The sequence below is a fragment of the Mesoplodon mirus genome (genome assembly GCF_964341445.2).
Source record: "Mesoplodon mirus genome assembly, chromosome: 7".
Classification (NCBI taxonomy): domain Eukaryota; kingdom Metazoa; phylum Chordata; class Mammalia; order Artiodactyla; family Ziphiidae; genus Mesoplodon; species Mesoplodon mirus.
In genome coordinates, this window is record NC_138983.1 from 111,947,875 (window position 1) to 111,968,995 (window position 21,121).

The window sequence follows — 21,121 nt, forward strand, 5'->3', positions numbered from 1 at the left end:
GCATGGTTGGCCCTGGCCTGGTTGACTGCCAAGTCCTATCTCAAACTGTGGCTGCCAGTGTGTTGTGAGTAGGACATGGCCCCTGCACAGGTGACTACACTGCCCAGTGGGTCCTGGGACTGGTGCCAGCCACTGGTGACATGTACTCTTATGGCACTAATAGGTGGGAGAGAGAACTCCAAAGTGGAACTTGCCAGCACCAGTGTCCCATGGTAGAAAGGGCACCCAAAAATGGTGCTGCCAGTGTCTGTGTACCCAGGGGGTATCCCATTTACCTCCTGCCTCTCCAGGAGACTCTCCAAGATCAGCAAGTGGGTTCAACCCATGCTCTTTTCTAATTATTGCCTCTGTGCTGGAACTTAGATTGTGTGGGATTTTGCATGTGCCCTCTAAGAGCAGAGTCTTGTTTCCTATAATCCTCCAGCTCTTCCATACATAAGCACTGCTGGCATTGAAAGGCAGATGTTTGTGGGCTCATCTTCCTGGTGCAGGACCCATAGACTGAAAAGCCCAATATGGGATTGGACCCCTCACTCCTCTGGCAGACCTCTGCAGTTATGATTATCTTCCCAGTTATGGATCATCTACATGGTGATTTGGGTCTTGAATAAACTACATCTATGCCCTTCCTACCTGTCTCATTGTGATTCCTTCTTTATATCTTTAGTTATGGAAAATCTTTTCTGCTAGTCTTCAGGTCATTCTCATAGATAGTTGTTCTATAAAGAGTTATAATTTTGATGTTCCCATGGGAGGAGTTGAGCTCAGTGTCTTCATACTCTGCTATCTTGGCTCTAAGGATATAGCTAAGTTTTTTTAAGCAATGGGAAATATATAACATGCTTTCAGTTTTATAAGCACCTAGGTTTGCTACTAACGTTTAGTTTATTTTGTGTATCTCAATGATTTGGGTAAGGTTTTTTGGTTTGTTCAGTCCCTATTTGGTTAATTCAAGTTTTGTTTTTGTTTTTTGTTTTTTGTTTTTCGGTACATGGGCCTCTTACTGTTGTGGCCTCTCCCATTGCAGAGTACAGGCTCTGGATGCACAGGCTCAGTGGCCGTGGCTCACAGGACTAGCCGCTCTGCAGCATGTGGGATCCTCCCAGACTGGGGCACGAACCCGTGTTGCCTGCATCGGCAGGCGGACTCTCAACCACTCTGCCACCAAGGAAGCCCTGTTTTTGATATTTTTGATCGATATTTTTGCCAGATATTTTTGACAATACAGAAATAACCTACAAGGTAGAACCCAAAATACTGTGAATTTTTTGTTTTCATTTTTTATACTATTTACAATTGCCTGATAAATACTGAGAGAATAAACCTTAGTCTTTTAATATACTAGAGGCAGAATTATAAAGAGTGCCTAACAAGTAACAGGTCTCTTGTAGAAAAATCTTTCAGAAATGTTGTTCTCTTTTATCCCTATGGAGACAGGTTGTGTTCACTATGCCAAGGGTTCAAACAGGAAGAAAATTCTAACTTCATGTAGAAAAATTAGGATATTAAGTTTAAAGAAATAGTAAAGCAAAACAGAGCGCTTACTACATTATCTATGGTGGTTTCCACTGGAATGAATATGGATGTTCATGTTGTGTACATATTTTTTCACAATGTCATTTTGCAATATCAAGTTCTGTTTGTAAATTAGTGTGTGGAGAAATTTCTTATTCTAATTAATACTGTTTCTAAAAAGATACCTTACAGGACAATATTATCTCATTTCCCTATGGCTCCCAATCTACTGGTAATTCTGGCATTCCATTGTACAAGATGGTTAGCAATTTCATGGGGAACTTTAGAATGAATAAAGGTTAAATTACCATAAAACAGGTCTCATTTCCAAACATGATTTCTTTGCCTTAACAGGGGAAATGTAAATGGTTAAGAAATCTTATCCAGTCTGCAAGTGAATGGCATCCACAGTGTGAGAGGTTAAGGCAAAGAGAGATTTCTTATGGTTTAGGTAGCTTTCAGAATATCTGTAGATCAGTAGGAGATGAGAATGGCCAAGAACATTAAAATTTCTTTATAAGCTTATAATGTTGAAGCCCCTCTCAAAAGCCAACACTTACATCTTTTTTCTAAAGTTGTTTCATTGAAATAAATTGCTTAAAAACATGAAAATGGGGAAATGAAAATTTAGTTTCTTAGACAATTTACTTTGAAACACCCTCAGGAAAGAAACACAATGAAGTCCTTTAGAGAATTTTTAACCAATTCCATGTGAAAAAAATACCTTGACCATAGATACTTTCTTTTTAAATTCCTATTAATAACATATAGAGATCTAGATATAAAGGTAAAATATGTAAAAAAAAAATTAAGGTGGTAGAATTAGGGAAGACATCTTTGATATGGTGGTATTTGACAGGGACCTGAAGAAGTTGAGGGAATTGCCCTGCAGATAGATACCTGCTAGAAGAGAGTTTCAGGCAGAGGGGATGGCAAGTACCCTGAGGCAGAAGATTTTTTTGAGAAAGGGAAGCCAGAGTGACTGAAGGAGAGTAAATAAGGAAAATGTGGTCAGAGAAGTAAAAGGTTAGAATGGTGTGGTTGGGGGAGAGAGGTTGGAATTGAGATAGGGGCAGACAATGAAGACCTTGTATGCTATTGTGACATTGACTTCTGTGAGTGAGATACATGTGATAAATATTATGTTATATTCATGATATTGTGTTACTAAAATGTGATAATTATTATTATTAAAGCCATCATTTTACTCATTGAATTCTATTTTGCTCAACCTAAATCCTAAAATTTTCTTTTACAATATATAGCTATTTATAAGCTCATTTCCTCCCTAAATAATTTTAAAATAAATCATTAAGTAATATCTTTACATCGATATATATTTTCAAAGCTACCAACTAAAATGCAAAAATTGTCAAACTGCTATAACAAAATCCAACTAGGATGCCTATCAGGCATAAGGGCATTGCACTTTAAATAAGACACAAATAGGTTGAAAGCACAATGATAGAAAAATATATACCATGATTGTGTAGCTATATTAATATCAGGTAAAGTAGGTTTCAAAGCAGAGAATATAATAAGGGATAATGAAGGTTATTTTATAATGATACAGTGATCAAGTCATCAAAAGAACATAACAATACTAAACTGTTACACATTTAACAACGGAGTTTCAAAATACATGATATAAGAACTGATAGAACTGTGAGGAGGAATAGATAAATCCACAATTAAAGTTAGGGATATCAAAACACCTCCATCAATAAATAATTGACAGAATGAGTGGTTAGAAAAGCAGTAGGGATATAGGAGACTTGAACAACATAATTAAGTAACTTAATTGATATTTGTAGAACATTACATTCAACAACAGCAGAGTACACATACTTTTCAAGTGCACGCAGAATTATACCAAGGTGGATCCATAGATAGATCAAACTTGTATCAAATAATCTAAAAGGATTTACAATAAAATGAAGTTAGAAATTAATAACAAAAATATTTGAGGATATTTAAAATACCAGGAAGTTTTTTAAATACCTACTTTTAAATAACCTATGGTACAAAGAGTATATCAAAAAGAAAATTAGGAATTAATTTAGCTGAATAAAAATCAAAACACATCAAAATTCTGAGATACTGTGAAGAATTAAAGTCAATGTAAATGGTTAGCAGAACATTAATGGATGGAATCTTAACTGCAGTGTATTTAACACACTTTTAAAAAGCAGTTCTCTAAAGTTGATAGGCAAGGTAAATTTATTAATGGAGTACATGAGGCAAGAAATTATTTTTTTAGGCATCATGTAGTCAAAATGGTTAGATCTCCAGAAAACTCATCCAAATCAATCTTGTTCTCTTGAACTCCAGATTTTACATTTCAGTCTCAAAAGTCTACTTAAAGATGACTTGAAACTGAGACTCAAAAGACTAAACTTGGAAAACTTACTTAATTTATCTTTTCTCCCATGCTTATATGACTAGTAAACCTAATGCACAAGATTTGAAAAATGATGATATAAACCCAGGTTTGAATTTAGGAAAAATTTAGATTCAAGGAATGGCAAACATCTAGTAGTACCCCTACTGTTTTTTGAAGTTGGTACAACAAATCTTTCCTAGGAAGAAAGATCTTATTTGTCTTTAATTACTAATTCTGAAGTTTTAATTCCAATATAATTCCTGATAATCTACCTTGTAGATGAGCTGCAGTTTATTACTATCTATTAATCCAATGAATTGAGAAACTTGTTTTATCCAGACTTGTCAACATACTAATAACTTTTAATGTTTTGTTTACTCTAGTCAATGACTGGAGGTACTTAATTTCATTCTGGATAAATTAGATTTTAATTTTGGATGAATTTGTTCACAGATTCTTAAATCTCTAAATTTATACTAAATAATTTTGAAGAAAAGATGAAGGAATATAAAAGATAGCACATCTTTTGAGAAGCATGACTGCCTGAATTATTTGTTATTTTCCTTAAACCCTTCTTTGAAGGAACACAGTTCATTAAAACAAAATAAAATTGCATCAGTTTATTAATGTATTTCATCTTATGCTAAATAATTGCTATAAAATGTGAATGAAGACAGTCATTAATAGGTTATAGGTCATACCCAACTGAAATAAGTTGATAATGGCTTTTGTCAATATTTTTTCTGTGTATTCAAGTAATTTTTACATAATCAGGTTAATACTATGTGTATATTTTTACATTCTGATAAATACATTAAGTAATAAACATTTTCCATTGCCATTAGATATTCTTCAAATACCAGTTTTTATTGTTATGTAATATTTTATTGTATTGATGTATCATAATTTAATTATCTAATTTCTATTCTATTATATATTATTATAGAATTTCTATTATTATTATGCTTCTGGTTTCTTAATATTACAAATAATTTTAAATGAGCAAGCCATAATAATCTCTTGATTACTTTCTTAATTTACATCCCAAGAAAAGGAATTACTGAGTAAAATGGCTTGAATATTTTCAAAGCTTTGGCACATTTCATCAAATTGCTTTATAAAAATATTGTGTCCAAAATTGTGTCCATGTTGCACACTTACATTTGAGCATTATCATTTCTCATTCTAGTATTCTGAAGGACTAAAAACATGTATTAATTTTTAAATTTATGTAACTATTAAGGATGATCCTATCTTTATGTTTCAATAAGCATGTAAACAGTCCACAATTATATTAATGTTTTTAATTCATTTTCATATTTGTGGAAAATATTTTTGCAAATTTAGTTTTAATGCCTTTTACATTTATTTATGATATTTTGGTATATACAAAATTTTTATAATCTAACATATATTTTCTCTTTTAAAAAAGGTCTACCATTCTAATCAGACATAATCTTTTTTCCCTTGTCTTTGTTTTCTCTTTTTCAACATTATTTCAACTCTGAATGCTAATTAGCGTAATTTTAGACTGTATGTGAATTAAAGTTTAGACTTTTTTCCCCCAAAAAGTAAATAATTTTCCCCCAGCACCATCTATTGAACATCTTTTTCATTCCCCAGTGATCTGTGATGCCACCTTTATGATATATTAAGTTCTTGTACTTTTGTTTCAGTATGATGAGATTATTTTCTTCTCTGTGTCTAGATACATGATGTATTTCATAAATGTGTGTGAACACTTGAAAGGAAATATTTGTTTCTCTGTGGGATATAACCTATACAATTTGATTTACTCCAATCATTTGATTTAATTAGTTCTGTTTTTATGCTTTGCGGCCCTTTGAGTTTTTTAGAAGTTTTTTTTTATTATATCCATTTAATTTTGTTACAAAAATCATTTAGATTTAATTCTAGATTTAACTGCCTTCTACATCCTTAAAAATCTTAGTTTTGAGTAATATATAAGAGAATTTGAGAACACTTTTGAAGAATGTTTAGAAGAAAAAAGTTGCAGAGGTGTGGTTTATATATTTTCTGAACTCTGGCCTAAAAAATGATACTCACTTATATTCACAAGTGAATGGTAAGTTAGCTAGATGTTAAATTCTTGAGAGAACAGCCTTTTCCTTCAAAATTCCATATACATTGGTCCATATAGGAGTAGATCACTCCTGAGACATGATTCATTTCTTATATGATTTTCCCCTTAATACCTTTTGACCACAGTGATTTATGCATGATTGATCTCCCCTAACTAGGTGGTAAGCTCTTAGCCTTCAGCAAGTGCTTCTGAATGAGTGAATGAATGCCATTTCTGTTCATGTGTTCTGCTTCATCACTAATCTTTTTAAAATAAAATTTTGCAATATTTTTAAACTATCCATATCACCTGGGAAAAATCATTTTCTGTGTTATAGTAAGGAAACTATACTCAATGATCCCTATGGTTCATTCTAGTTTAGAAGTTTTACTGCCTATGAATCTAAGTGTGTGTTTATAGTATTTAAGAAATTACCGGGGACGTCCGGGTAAGATGGCGGAAGAGTAAGACGCGGAGATCACCTTCCTCCCCACGGATACACCAGAAATACAGCTACACGTGGAACAACTCCTACAGAACACCTACTGAACGCTGGCAGAAGACCCCAGACCTCCCAAAAGGCAAGAAACTCCCCACACACCTGGGTAGGGCAAAGCGGAGAGATCCGCACACAGAGGATCGGTGCCGAGCAGCACTCACCAGCCCGAGAGGCTTGTCTGCTCGCCCGCCGGGGCGCGCAGCGCTGGAAGCTGAGGCTCGGGCTTCGGTCGGAGCGCAGGGAGAGGACTGGGGCTGGTGGCGAGAACTCAGCCTGAAGGGGGCTAATGTGCCACAGCTAGCCGAGAGGGAGTCCGGGAAAACTCTGGAGCTGCCGAAGAGGCAAGAGACTTTTTCTTCCCTCTTGGTTTCCTGGTGCGCGAGGAGAGGGGATTAAGAGCGCTGCTTAAAGGGGCTCCACGGACGGGCGCGAGTCGCGACTGAAAGCGCGGAGCCCAGTGACAGGCGTGGGACGCTGGGGCTGCTGCTGCCGCCGCCAAGAAGCCTGTGTGCGAGCGCAGGTCACTGCCCACACCGCCCTTCCGGGAGCCTGTGCAGCCCGCCACTGCCGGGGTCCCGGGATCCAGGGGCGGCTTCCCTGGGAGAACGCACGGCGCGCCTCGGGCTGGTGCAACGTCACGCCGACCTCTGCCGCTGCAGGCTCGCCCCGCACTCCGTGCCCCTCCCTCCCTCCCGGCCTGAGTGAGCCAGAGTCCCCGAAGCGGCTGCTCCTTTAACCCTGTCCTATCTGAGCGAAGAACAGACGCCCTCCGGCGACCTACACGCAGAGGCGGGGCCAAATCCAAAGCTGAGACCTAGGAGCTGTGAGAACAAAGAAGAGAAAGGGAAACCTCTCCCAGCAGCCTCAGAAGCAGCGGATTAAAGCTCCACAATCAACTTGATGTACCCTGCATCTGTGGAATACATGAATAGACAACACATCATCCCAAATTGAGGAGCCCGGAGTCAGTGCTGTGCCTCTGAGGTGGGAGAGCCAACTTCGGGACACTGGTCCACAAGAGACCTCCCAGCTCCACATAATATCAAACGGCGAAAATCTTCCAGAGATCTCCATCTCAGCACCAGCACCCAGCTTCACTCAACGACCAGCAGGCTACAGTGCTGGACACCCTAAGCCAAACAACTAGCAAGACAGGAACACAACGCCACCCATTAGCAGAGAGGTGGCCTAAAATCATAAAAAGTCCACAGACACCCCAAAACACACCACCAGACGTGGACCTGCCCACCAGAAAGACAAGATCCAGCCTCATCCACCAGAACACAGGCACTAGTCCCCTCCACCAGGAAGCCTACACAACCCACTAAACCAACCTTAGCCACTGGGGACAGACACCAAAAACAACAGGAACTACGAACCTGCAGCCTGCAAAAAGGAGACCCCAAACACAGTAACATAAGCAAAATGAGAAGACAGAAAAACACACAGCAGGAGAAGGAGCAAGATAAAAACCCACCAGACCTAACAAATGAAGAGGTAATAGGCACTCTACCTGAAAAAGAATTCAGAATAATGATGGTAAAGATGATCCAAGATTCTATTTCCCAGATCCAAAATCTTGGAAATAGAATAGACAAAATGCAAGAAACAGTTAACAAGGACCTAGAAGAACTAAAGATGAATCAAGCATCGATTAAAAACACAATACATGAAATAAAAAATACTCTAGATGGGATCAATAGCAGAATAACTGAGGCAGAAGAACGGATAAGTGAGGTGGAAGATAAAATAGTGGAAATAACTGCTGCAGAGCAAAATAAAGAAAAAAGAATGAAAAGAACAGAGGACAGTCTCAGAGACCTCTGGGACAACATTAAACGCACCAACATTCGAATTATAGGGGTTCCAGAAGAAGAAGAGAAAAAGAAAGGGACTGAGAAAATATTTGAAGAGATTATAGTTGAAAACTTCCCTAATATGGGAAAGGAAATAGTTAATCAAGTCCAGGAGGCACAGAGAGTCCCATACAGAATAAATCCAAGGAGAAATACGCCAAGACACATATTAATCAAACTGTCAAAAATTAAACACAAAGAAATCATATTAAAAGCAGCAAGGCAAAAACAACAAATAACACACAAGGGAATCCCCATCAGAATAACAGCTGATCTCTCAGCAGAAACTCTACAAGCCAGAAGGGAGTGGCAGGACATACTTAAAGTGATGAAGGCGAAAAACCTGCAACCAAGATTACTCTACCCAGCAAGGATCTCATTCAGATTTGATGGAGAAATTAAAACGTTTACAGACAAGCAAAAGCTGAGAGAGTTCAGCACCACCAAACCAGCTTTACAACAAATGCTAAAGGAACTTATCTAGGCAAGAAACACAACAGAAGTAAAAGACCTACAATAATGAACCCAAAACAATTAAGAAAATGGGAATAGGAACATACATATCGATAATTACCTTAAATGTAAATGGACTAAATGCTCCCACCAAAAGACACAGAGTGGCTGAATGGATACAAAAACAAGACCCATCTATATGCTGTCTACAAGAGACCCACTTCAGACCTAGAGACACATACAGACTGAAAGTAAGGGGATGGAAAAAGATATTCCATGCAAATGGAAACCAAAAGAAAGCTGGAGTAGCAATTCTCATATCAGACAAAATAGACTTTAAAATAAGGACTACTAGAAGAGACAAAGAAGGACACTACATAATGATCAAGGGATCGATCCAAGAAGAAGATATAACAATTGTAAATATTTATGCACCCAACATAGGAGCACCTCAATACATAAGGCAAATACTAACAGCCATAAAAGGAGAAATCGACAGTAACACACTCATAGTAGGGGACTTTAACACCCCACTTTCACCAATGGACAGATCATCCAAAATGAAAATAAATAAGGAAACACAAGCTTTAAATGATACATTAAACAAGATGGACTTAATTGATATTTATAGGACATTCCATCCAAAAACAACAGAATACACATTTTTCTCAAGTGCTCATGGAACATTCTCCAGGATAGATCATATCTTGGGTCACAAATCAAGCCTTGGTAAATTTAAGAAAATTGAAATTGTATCAAGTATCTTTTCCGACCACAATGCTATGAGACTAGATATCAATTACAGGAAAAGAGCTGTAAAAAATACAAACACATGGAGGCTAAACAATACACTACTTAATAACGAAGTGATCACTGAAGAAATCAAAGAGGAAATTAAAAAATACCTAGAAACAAATGACAATGGAGACACGACGACCCAAAACCTATGGGATGCAGCAAAAGCAGTTCTAAGAGGGAAGTTTATAGCAATACAATCCCACCTTAAGAAACAGGAAACATCTCGAATAAACAACCTAACCTTGCACCTAAAGCAATTAGAGAAAGAAGAACAAAAACATCCCAAAGTTAGCAGAAGGAAAGAAATCATAAAAATCAGATCAGAAATAAATGAAAAAGAAATGAAGGAAACGATAGCAAAGATCAATAAAACTAAAAGCTGGTTCTTTGAGAAGATAAACAAAATTGATAAACCATTAGCCAGACTCATCAAGAAAAAAAGGGAGAAGACTCAACTCAATAGAATTAGAAATGAAAAAGGAGAAGTAACAACTGACACTACAGAAATACAAAAGATCATGAGAGATTACTATAAGCAACTCTATGCCAATAAAATGGACAACCTGGAAGAAATGGACAAATTCTTAGAAATGCACAACCTGCCAAGACTGAATCAGGAAGAAATAGAAAATATGAACAGACCAATCACAAGCACTGAAATTGAAACTGTGATAAAAAATCTTCCAACAAACAAAAGCCCAGGACCAGATGGCTTCACAGGCGAATTCTATCAAGCATTTAGAGAAGAGCTAACACCTATCCTTCTGAAACTCTTCCAAAATATAGCAGAGGGAGGAACACTCCCAAACTCATTCTACGAGGCCACCATCACCTTGATACCAAAACCAGGCAAGGATGTCACAAAGAAAGAAAACTACAGGCCAATATCACTGATGAACATAGATGCAAAAATCCTCAACAAAATACTAGCAAACAGAATCCAACAGCACATTAAAAGGATCATACACCATGATCAAGTGGGGTTTATTCCAGGAATGCAAGGATTCTTCAATATACGCAAATCAATCAACGTGATACACCATATTAACAAACTGAAGGAGAAAAACCATATGATCATCTCAATAGATGCAGAGAAAGCTTTCGACAAAATTCAACACCCATTTATGATAAAAACCCTGCAGAAAGTAGGCATAGAGGGAACTTTCCTCAACATAATAAAGGCCATATATGACAAACCCACAGCCAGCATCGTCCTCAATGGTGAAAAACTGAAACCATTTCCACTAAGATCAGGAACTAGACAAGGTTGCCCACTTTCACCACTCTTATTCAACCTAGTTTTGGAAGTTTTAGCCACAGCAATCAGAGAAGAAAAGGAAATAAAAGGAATCCAAATTGGAAAAGAAGAAGTAAAGCTGTCACTGTTTGCAGATGACATGATACTATACATAGAGAATCCTAAAGATGCTACCAGAAAACTACTAGAGTTAATCAATGAATTTGGTAAAGTTGCAGGATACAAAATTAATGCACAGAAATCTCTGGCATTCCTATATACTGATGATGAAAAATCTGAAAGTGAAATCAAGGAAACACTCCCATTTACCATTGCAACAAAAAGAATAAAATATCTAGGAATAAACCTACCTAAGGAGACAAAAGACCTGTATGCAGAAAATTATAAGACACTGATGAAAGAAATTAAAGATGATACAAATAGATGGAGAGATATACCATGTTCCTGGATTGGAAGAATCAACATTGTGAAAATGACTCTACTACCCAAAGCAATCTACAGGTTCAATGCAATCCCTATCAAACTACCACTGGCATTTTTCACAGAACTAGAACAAAAAATTTCACAATTTGTATGGAAACACAAAAGACCCCGAATAGCCAAAGCAATCTTGAGAACGAAAAATGGAGCTGGAGGAATCAGGCTCCCTGACTTCAGACTATACTACAAAGCTACAGTAATCAAGACAGTATGGTACTGGCACAAAAACAGAAAGATAGATCAATGGAACAGGATAGAAAGCCCAGAGTTAAACCCACGGACATATGGTCACCTTATCTTTGATAAAGGAGGCAGGAATATACAGTGGAGAAAGGACAGTCTCTTCAATAAGTGGTGCTGGGAAAACTGGATAGGGACATGTAAAAGTATGAGATTAGATCATTCCCTAACACCATACACAAAAATAAGCTCAAAATGGATTAAAGACCTAAATGTAAGGCCAGACACTATCAAACTCTTAGAGGAAAACATAGGCAGAACACTCTATGACATAAATCACAGCAAGATCCTTTTTGACCCACCTCCTAGAGAAATGGAAATAAAGACAAAAATAAACACATGGGACCTAATGAAACTTAAAAGCTTTTGCACAGCAAAGGAAACCATAAACAAGACCAAAAGACAACCCTCAGAATGGGAGAAAATATTTGCAAATGAAGCAACCGACAAAGGATTAATCTCCAAAATTTATAAGCAGCTCATGCAGCTCAATAACAAAAAAACAAACAACCCAATCCAAAAATGGGCAGAAGACCTAAATAGACATTTCTCCACAGAAGATATACAGACTGCCAACAAACACATGAAAGGATGCTCAACATCTTTACTCATTAGAGAAATGCAAATCAAAACTACAATGAGATATCATCTCACACCAGTCAGAATGGCCATCATCAAAAAATCTGGAAACAATAAATGCTGGAGAGGGTGTGGAAAAAAGGGAACACTCTTGCACTGCTGGTGGGAATGTGAATTGGTACAGCCGCTATGGAGAACGGTATGGAGGTTCCTTAAAAAACTACAAATAGAACTACCATATGACCCAGCAATCCCACTACTGGGCATATACCCTGAGAAAACCATAATTCAAAAAGAGACATGTACCAAAATGTTCATAGCAGCCCTATTTACAATAGCCCGGAGCTGGAAACAACCTAAGTGTCCATCATCGGATGAATGGATAAAGAAGATGTGGCACATATATACAATGGAATATTACTCAGCCATAAAAAGAAATGAAATTGAGCTATTTGTAATGAGGTGGATAGACCTAGAGTCTGTCATACAGAGTGAAGTAAGTCAGAAAGAGAAAGACAAATACTGTATGCTAACACATATATATGGAATTTAAGAAAAAAAAATGTCATGAAGAACATAGGGGTAAGACAGGAATAAAGACACAGACCTACTAGAGAATGGACTTGAAGATATGGGGAGGGGGAAGGGTAAGCTGTGACAAAGTGAAAGAGCGGCATGGACATATATACACTACCAAACGTGAGGTAGATAGCTAGTGGGAAGCAGCCGCATAGCACAGGGAGATCAGCTCGGTACTTTGTGACCGCCTGGAGGGGTGGGATAGGGAGGGTGGGAGGGAGACGCAAAAGGGAGGGGATATGGAAACATATGTATATGTATAACTGATTATATTTGTTATAAAGCAAAAAAATAAAATTAAAAAAAAAAAAAAAAAAAAAAAAAAAGAAATTACCCAACCCATTAAGTTATTCAATTCTATTAGGTATTTATTTGCTTACTTCTATGATTACATTTATTATATAACATTTGAAGAATTATAGCTATATAGTTGCCTAATCATAGGAGAGACATGGGCCTTATGTTCAGTCTCAAACCTAGTCCTTTAAAAAGAGCATGGCCTGTAACCAGGAGTGGAGTAAAGAAGAAACATTTTCTGAAAAATAACTGCCAGTAATATGCCTATAGCTTTGTTGAGAGCTCAATCTATATATGTGCATTACTGCTCATAAAGATCATGTTAATTGTCTTTATTTCTATTATTTTAAATGAGTATAAATGTCATTTTTTTAAAAGAAAGACATTTTTAAGAGCAATTTTAGGTTTATGACAAAATTGAGAGGAAGGTACAGAGATTTCCCATATACTCCCTGCTCCAATACATGCATAGCCTCCTGCATTATTAACATCACTCATCAAAACTGTACATTTTTACCAAGGATGAATCTGTGTTGACACATCATAATCACCCACATCCATAATTTACCTTAGGGTTCACTCTTGGTGCTTATTATTATAATGGGTATAATAATCCACATTCTGTGGATTTGGACAAATGTATAATGACATATACTCATTATTATAATAACACAGAGTATTTTCACTGCCCTAAAAATCCTCTGCTCTACCTATTCAACTCTCCCTCCTCCCTTATCCCTGGAAACCACTGATCTTTTTACTATCTCCATAGTTTGGCCTTTTCTAGACTGTCGTATAGTTGGAATCATATAGTATGTAGCTTTCCAGAATGACTTCTTTCACGAAGTAGTATGCATTTTAGCTTCCTCCATGTCTTTTCATGGCTTGATAGCTCATTTATTTTTAGCACTGAATAATATTCCATTGTCACAGTGTACCACAGTTTATTTATCCATTCACCTACTGAAAGATATATCTTCGTTGCTTCCAAGTTTTGGCAATTATGAATAAAGCTTCTGTAAACATCCATGAGCAGATTTAATGTAGTTTTTAAAAATTAAAAAAATGTGCTTATTGGTTCTTTATTTTGAAATTTACTGTTTAACGATATTATATACATTAAAAGAATCTTTGTTATTTAAACTTTATCTTATCAAATATACCTTTGTTTTATTCTAACTTTAACCTTAATAGACTAACAGGATATTTTTACTATAGACTAATAAAAACATTTTTACTAAAGAGGCTTTCTCTCCTTGACTAATTATGTTAATTCAGACTTTAATGAAGTTAAACTCTGATTATCAGCCACACTCTAATTTTTACTTAATTTGAACATATGCACATCCATAGTTGGCAACAACTATTTTGGAGTTTTTTAATTCAAAATTAATGTTAAGCACTTTTTGAAATAATAGTATAATTTGATATATTTACAGTTGTTTTAAAACAAGTATTTACAATAAAAATGGGTCATGTAAGCATAATCTGTTGACTGTGTTTAGGTAATGAAAATAGAAGGCAGATATAAAAATATTTGATAAGGAGTAAACAGTATTTGATATGCATAATTTTAAATTATTTAATTGAAAATAGATACTTTGTGGAGTGTTATTATTAACAGGATAATATCCAAGAAGAAATAATTACACTTTGTTAAAGAGATCTCTTTTTAAAGTCTTTTCTACTTTTAAAATCAACATATTATCAATTGCTAGGAAGGACATAGGAACATTTTTTGCTACAAACTCTAGGGTAGGAGTACTAGTCAAATGCATTAACATATTAATGCAAGCACACTAGCTTTGGAGATATTAATTTCTCCTATTCTAGACCTGGCTGACAGATATAAATGCTTTGGTGGATAACAGGGTGTTATAGTACATGAAACACAGCCTTTCTACATAATCATAAATTAAATAAATAACTTTTTCCTAGACTTTATAAATCATGCAAAATGAATTACTGAGTAAATGTGAATTCTGAAAGCTTTTAATAGCCATTACTGTGGTACCATCTCTGTGTAACAGCTGCAGTAACAGACTGATTCAGAAATTGTCAGTAAGCACTCTCTTAAGGCACATTAGTACCTGCAGAAATATTACAGAAAAACAAATCACCTGAGTTTATTATTACCTTGCTCCAACACTAACTATGTGACCTTGGGCAAGACCCTTAACCTCACCATGCCTCCATTTTCTGATTGTAAAATGGGGATATTAACACCAACTTTAAGATTGTAGTAAGCATAAAATTGGTTAATACATGGAAAGCATATAGAAAGTTTTGCAGAAGGCTTTGTTGTTTTTGTTATTTGTTCCAAATGGCAATTTTTTATTATGCTTATTAAACATACTTAATGATGATGTATCTTTCTCCAAATGGAGTATAAATTGATTTACAGAATGTCAGATAAGGAGAAAAGACTATTAAAAAACACATTTTAACAAAAAAATTATTTTTTCCTGGGCATTACCCTCCACTATAATACTTGATTTAGTAAGGTGGCAAATTTACTGTTAAATCTGGAACCCAAGTTCAGTTTGCCTTGCCAAGAATTGGCAGCTTTGGGAACTCTAGTAGTAGACCCAGATGCTCAGTATCCCCTGAGCACACTTTGAGGAGTGAGTCTTCACTAGAAGTGCTAGTCCAAATCTAAACGCCATATATGAGATTAAATGTCATGTTTTAGATTTTTTATTTTGAGTAGATCTCTACTAACAAAAGCTTGTGCAAAGAAGCTTTTTTTGTGATAGATGGATATTATATCAAAAAACTGTAGCAGATTTTATAACATACAGTGGAAAAAAATTTTTTCCTAGACATCATTTCAAAGCATTTGGAAACTGTATAACTTCCTCATTGAAAATGACTTCTGCATAATTCTTCTTTAATAGATTTCTTTATATTTCAAGTTTGCAAAGTTTTTAAATGTGTGTTCGTGTATCTCCCTCCTCCTAGAACTGGGTAGAGAGAGCTGAAAAACAGACTCTTCTCTCTGATACACTTGACCTATCAGAACTCTTCCACCCAGACACATTTCTCAATGCGCTTCGCCAGGAAACTGCAAGGTAAATAGAATGAAATACTTATTTGTCTGAGAGGGTAATTATACTTTCATTTGTTCACTTCTTATCATATTCCCTTGATTGTCAAGAAATAAATGTATTGTTGAATCCAGATAGTTGTGTTATTTCTTAATACTTGACTTTTAATAACAGTAAACCTTTAGTTTAGAGAACACTGCTTTCAATTATGATGTCTTTTTTTAATTAGAATTGAAAAAGGCAAACTTTAATTTTTAAAATTTTGGTCATTTATTTATCTAGACCTATTGTGTCCAATACGGTAGGCAGAAGTCAAACGATGCTATTTAAATTTAAATGATTTATTCCTGATCTTAGTGGAAATGGTTTCAGTTTTCCACCATTCAGAATGATGCTGGCTGAGGGTTTGTCATATATAGCCTGTATTATGTTGAGGTAAGTTCCCTCTATGCCTACTTTCTGGAGAGACTTTATCATAAATGGGTGTTGAATTTTGTCGAAAGCTTTTTATGTATCTGTTGAGATGATCATATGGTTTTTCTCCTTCAGTTTGTTAATATGGTGTATCACATTGATTGATTTGCATATATTGAAGAATCCTTGCATTGCTGGGATAAACCCCACTTGATCGTGGTGTATGATCCTGTTAATGTGCTGCTGGATTCTGTTTGCTAGTATTTTGGTGAGGATTTTTGTGTCTATGTTTACTAGTGTTATTGGCCTGTAGTTTTCTTTTTTTGTGACATCTTTGTCTTGTTTTGGTATCAGGGTGATGGTGGCCTCATAGAATGAGATTAGGAGTGTTCCTCTCTTTGCTATATTTTGGAAGAGTTTGAGAAGGATAGTATTCACCTGTAAAGCCATCTGGTCCTGGTCTTTCCTTTGTTGGAAGATTTTTAACACAGTTTCAATTTCAGTGCTTGTGATTGGTCTATTTATATTTTCTATTTCTTCCTGGTTCAGTCTCAGAAGATTGTGCTTTTCGAAGAATTTGTCCATTTCTTCCAGTTGTCCATTTTATTAGCATATAGTTGCTTATAATAATCTCTCATGATCCTTTGTATTTCTGCAGTGTCAGTTGTTACTTCTTTTTCATTTCTAATTCTGTTGATTTGAGTCTTCTCCTTTTTTTTCTTGATGAGTCTGGCTAATGGTTTATCAATTTTGTTTATCTTCTCAAAGAACCAGCTTTTAGTTTTATTGATCCTTGCTATTGTTTCCTTCACTGTTTACAGATAACATGATACTATACATAGAGAATTCTAAAGATGCTACCAGAAAACTACTACAGCTAATCAATGAATTTGGTAAAGTGGCAGGATACAAAATTAATGCACAGGAATCTGTTGCATTCCTATACACTAATGCTGAAAAATATGAAAGAGAAGTTAAGAAAACACTCCCATTTACCACTGCAACATAAAGAATAAAATACCTAGGAATAAACCAACCTAAGGAGACAAAAGACCTGTATGCAGAAATCTATAAGACACTGATGAAAGACATTAAAGACGATACAAACAGATGGAGAGATATACCATATACTTGGAGTCAAAGAATCAACATTATGAAAATTACTACACTACCCAAAGCAATCTACTGATTCAATGCAATCCCCATCAAACTACCAATGGCATTTTTCACAGAACTAGAACAAAACATTCACAATTAGTATGGAAACACAAAGGACACTGAATAGCCAAAGCAATCTTGGGAAAGAAAAACAGAGCTGGAGGAATCAGGCACCCTGACCTCAGACTATACTACAAAGCTACAGTAATCAAGACAGTATGGTACTGGCACAAAAACAGACATATAGATCAATGGAACAGGGTAGAAAGCCCAGAGATAAACCCACACATATGGTCACCTTATCTTTGATAAAGGAGGCAAGAATATACAATGGAGCAAAGACAGTCTCTTCAATAAGTGGTGCTGGGAAAACTGGACAGCCACATGTAAAAAGTGAAATTAGAACACTCCCTAACACCATACACAAAAATAAATTCAGATGGATTAAAGACCTAAATATAAGACCAGACATGATAAAAACTCTTAGAGGAAAATATAGGCAGAACACTCTATGACATAAATCACAGCAAGATCCTTTTTGACCCACCTCCTAGAGAAATGGAAATAAAACCAAAAATAAACACATGGGACCTAATGAAACTGCAAAGCTTTTGCACAGCAAAGGAAACTATAAATAAGACCAAAAGACAACCCTCAGAATGGGAGAAAATATTTGCAAATGAAGCAGCTGACAAAGGATTAATCTCCAAAATTTATAAGCAGCTCATGCAGCTCAATAACAAAAAAACAAACAACCCATCCAAAAATGGGCAGAAGACCTAAATAGACATTTCTCCAAAGAAGATATACAGATTGCCAACAAACACATGAAAGGATGCTCAACATCATTAATCATTAGAGAAATGCAAATCAAAACTACAATGAGATATCATCTCACACTGATCAGAATTGCCATCATCAAAAACTCTACAAACTGTAAATGCTAGAGAGGGTGTGGAGAAAAGGGAACCCTCTTGCACTGTTGGTGGGAATGTAAAGTGATGCAGCCACTATGGAGAACCATATGGAGGTTCCTTAAAAACTAAAAATAGAACTACCATGCAACCCAGCAATCCCACTACTGGGCATATACCCTGAGGAAACCATAATTCAAAAAGAGTCATCTACCACACTGTTCATTGCAGCTGTATTTACAATAGCCAGGACATGGAAGCTACCTAAGTATCCATCAACAGATGAATGTATAAAGAAGATGTGGCACATATATACAATGGAATATTACTCAGCCATAAAAAGAAACGAAATTGAGTTGTTTATAGTAATGTGGATGGACCTAGAGACTGTCATACTGAATGAAGTAAGTCAGAAAGAGAAAGACAAATACCATATGCTAATGCATATATATGGAATCTAAAAAAAAAGATAGTTCTGAAGAACCTAGGGGCAGGACTAAAATAAAGTCACAAACGTAGAGAATGGACTTGAGGACAGAGGGATGGGGAAGGGTAATCTGGGATGAAGTGAAAGAGTGGCATGGACATATATACACTACCAAATTTAAAATAGATAGCTAGGGCTTCCCTGGTGGTGCAGTGGTTGAGAATCTGCCTGCTGGTGCAGGGGACACGGGTTTGAGCCCTGGTCTGGGAGGATCCCACATGCCGTGGAGCAACTGGGCCTGTGAGCCACAACTACTGAGCCTGCGTGTCTGGAGCCTGTGCTCCGCAACAAGAGAGGCCACGGTGGTGAGGGGCCCGTGCACCGCGATGAAGAGTGGCTCCCACTTGCCACAACTAGAGAAAGCCCTTGCACAGAAATGAAGACCCAACACAGCAAAATAAATAAATTAATTAATAAACTCCTACCACCAACATCTTCTTAAAAAAAATAAAAATAAATAAAAATAAATAAATAAATAAATAAAATAGATAGCTAGTGGGAAGCAGCTGCATAGCACAGGGAGATCAGCTCTGTGCTTTGTGACCACCTAGAGGGGTGGGATAAGGAGGGTGGGAGGGAGATGCAAAAGGTAGGGGATATGGGGATATATGTATACATATAGCTGATTCACTTTTTTATACAGCAGCAACTAACACAACCTTGTAATGCAATTGTACTCCAATAAAGAGGTAAAAAAATAAAATAAATGATTTAAAGTTAAAATGGATTAAGGAGACTAGATGGTTGCCTAAGAGGATGTGACCCTCATCTTCTCCCCTGAACACATCCAAAATACATCTACAGGAGGAGCATTTCTCACTGAAAACTAACTGGAACTGGTAGAAGGACTCCCTTAAAACCAAGGCTGTATGAAAAATACACATGTAATCAGGTATGAAGGGAAGAAAAGCAATCAAATCAGGTCCTGTGCCCCAGAGAGAGGACTCAGAGGAAAAGGGCGAATATACAGGCAACCCTGGGGAGTGATTGGGTCAAGCCACAGACTAGGCATCCCAGTCCTGGGGTCCTACATGGAGGAGATAAGCCCCCTCACTGGTTGGAGGAACACTGTGACAAATAGAAGGGCTGGGAGAATCCTGGGCTCCATTCAAGAGAAGTGTGTGTGCACTGGCTAGCTGCTGGGGCAGGGTGGAGAGAGGTCTGCTCTAGTGGCTGCTGAGTTTCCCGTGACTGCCTCATCATACACCCAAGCCTGAGCTAAGCAAAAGCTCTGGCCCCTCTTAGTCCATGCCACAGTATGGCACTGGATCTTTGGTGGCCAAGACCAGGGAAAAGACTTGGCTTTAGGATGCAGAGGTGACTTGGTCCCAGGGTGGACCCTGGGTGGGCTGTGGTGGCCATTGTTGGCACTTACTCAAGCGGTGCCCTAGAAGCAGCCCAGTACACCACAGCTCAACCCACCACCTTGCCCCAGTATACACAGAGAAACCACACAGGCTCTGCCTCCCCTTTGGGGCACAGAGGAGTTTGGAGATAGTGATCAGTTGTGAGAGACAAAGGGGTCTTGCCCCCAAAGCAGGGATGAGAGGTCTGCTCTAGTGGCTGCCTGTTTTCCTCCAACCACCCAATCATGTGCCTCAGTCCAAGCTAAGCAAATGGTTGGGCCCCACTTAGTCCATGCCACAGCACAGCCCTTGATCTGGGCAGCTGTGACCAGGGAAAAGACTCGACCATGGTCTGTGGCTGAGCAGAACCACAGATGCCTGCACAGACAGCACATTGGACTGCTGTATGCAGATGAACCTCACTGGATTCAGCACTCCCCTCCTGGGACAAAATTCCTGGTGTGGGGAGCGGGGAAAACACACACTTAAGGGGAATGGAGCCAGTTCGAGCCTGACAGACACACAGGTCTTCTTCTGCAGCAACGTGGGATCAGACCCCATCCCTGGGAGGGCAGTGATGGCTACTGACCAGAGAAGAAGCCTTGCCTCACACCCCAGGCCAGCTCTGTCTCCAGCCCCACCACTTACCAAAGTGATAGCTCCCAGCACACTCTGAGGAAAGACATGACTGGCATGCACATCAAATCCAGCTCTCCCACCAAAGACATTGAACAT

At 37.3% G+C, this 21,121-nt stretch overlaps 1 protein-coding gene across 1 annotated transcript in view; it reads left to right on the forward strand.

Annotated features, from left to right (window-relative positions):
• DYNC2H1 (dynein cytoplasmic 2 heavy chain 1) overlaps window positions 1–21,121 on the forward strand; it is a 400,170-nt gene that overhangs the window by 349,939 nt on the left and 29,110 nt on the right. The window contains exon 86 of the mRNA XM_082626481.1: window positions 15,982–16,091. Coding sequence (XP_082482607.1) covers window positions 15,982–16,091 — 110 coding nt within the window. The remainder of the gene's footprint in view (window positions 1–15,981; window positions 16,092–21,121) is intronic.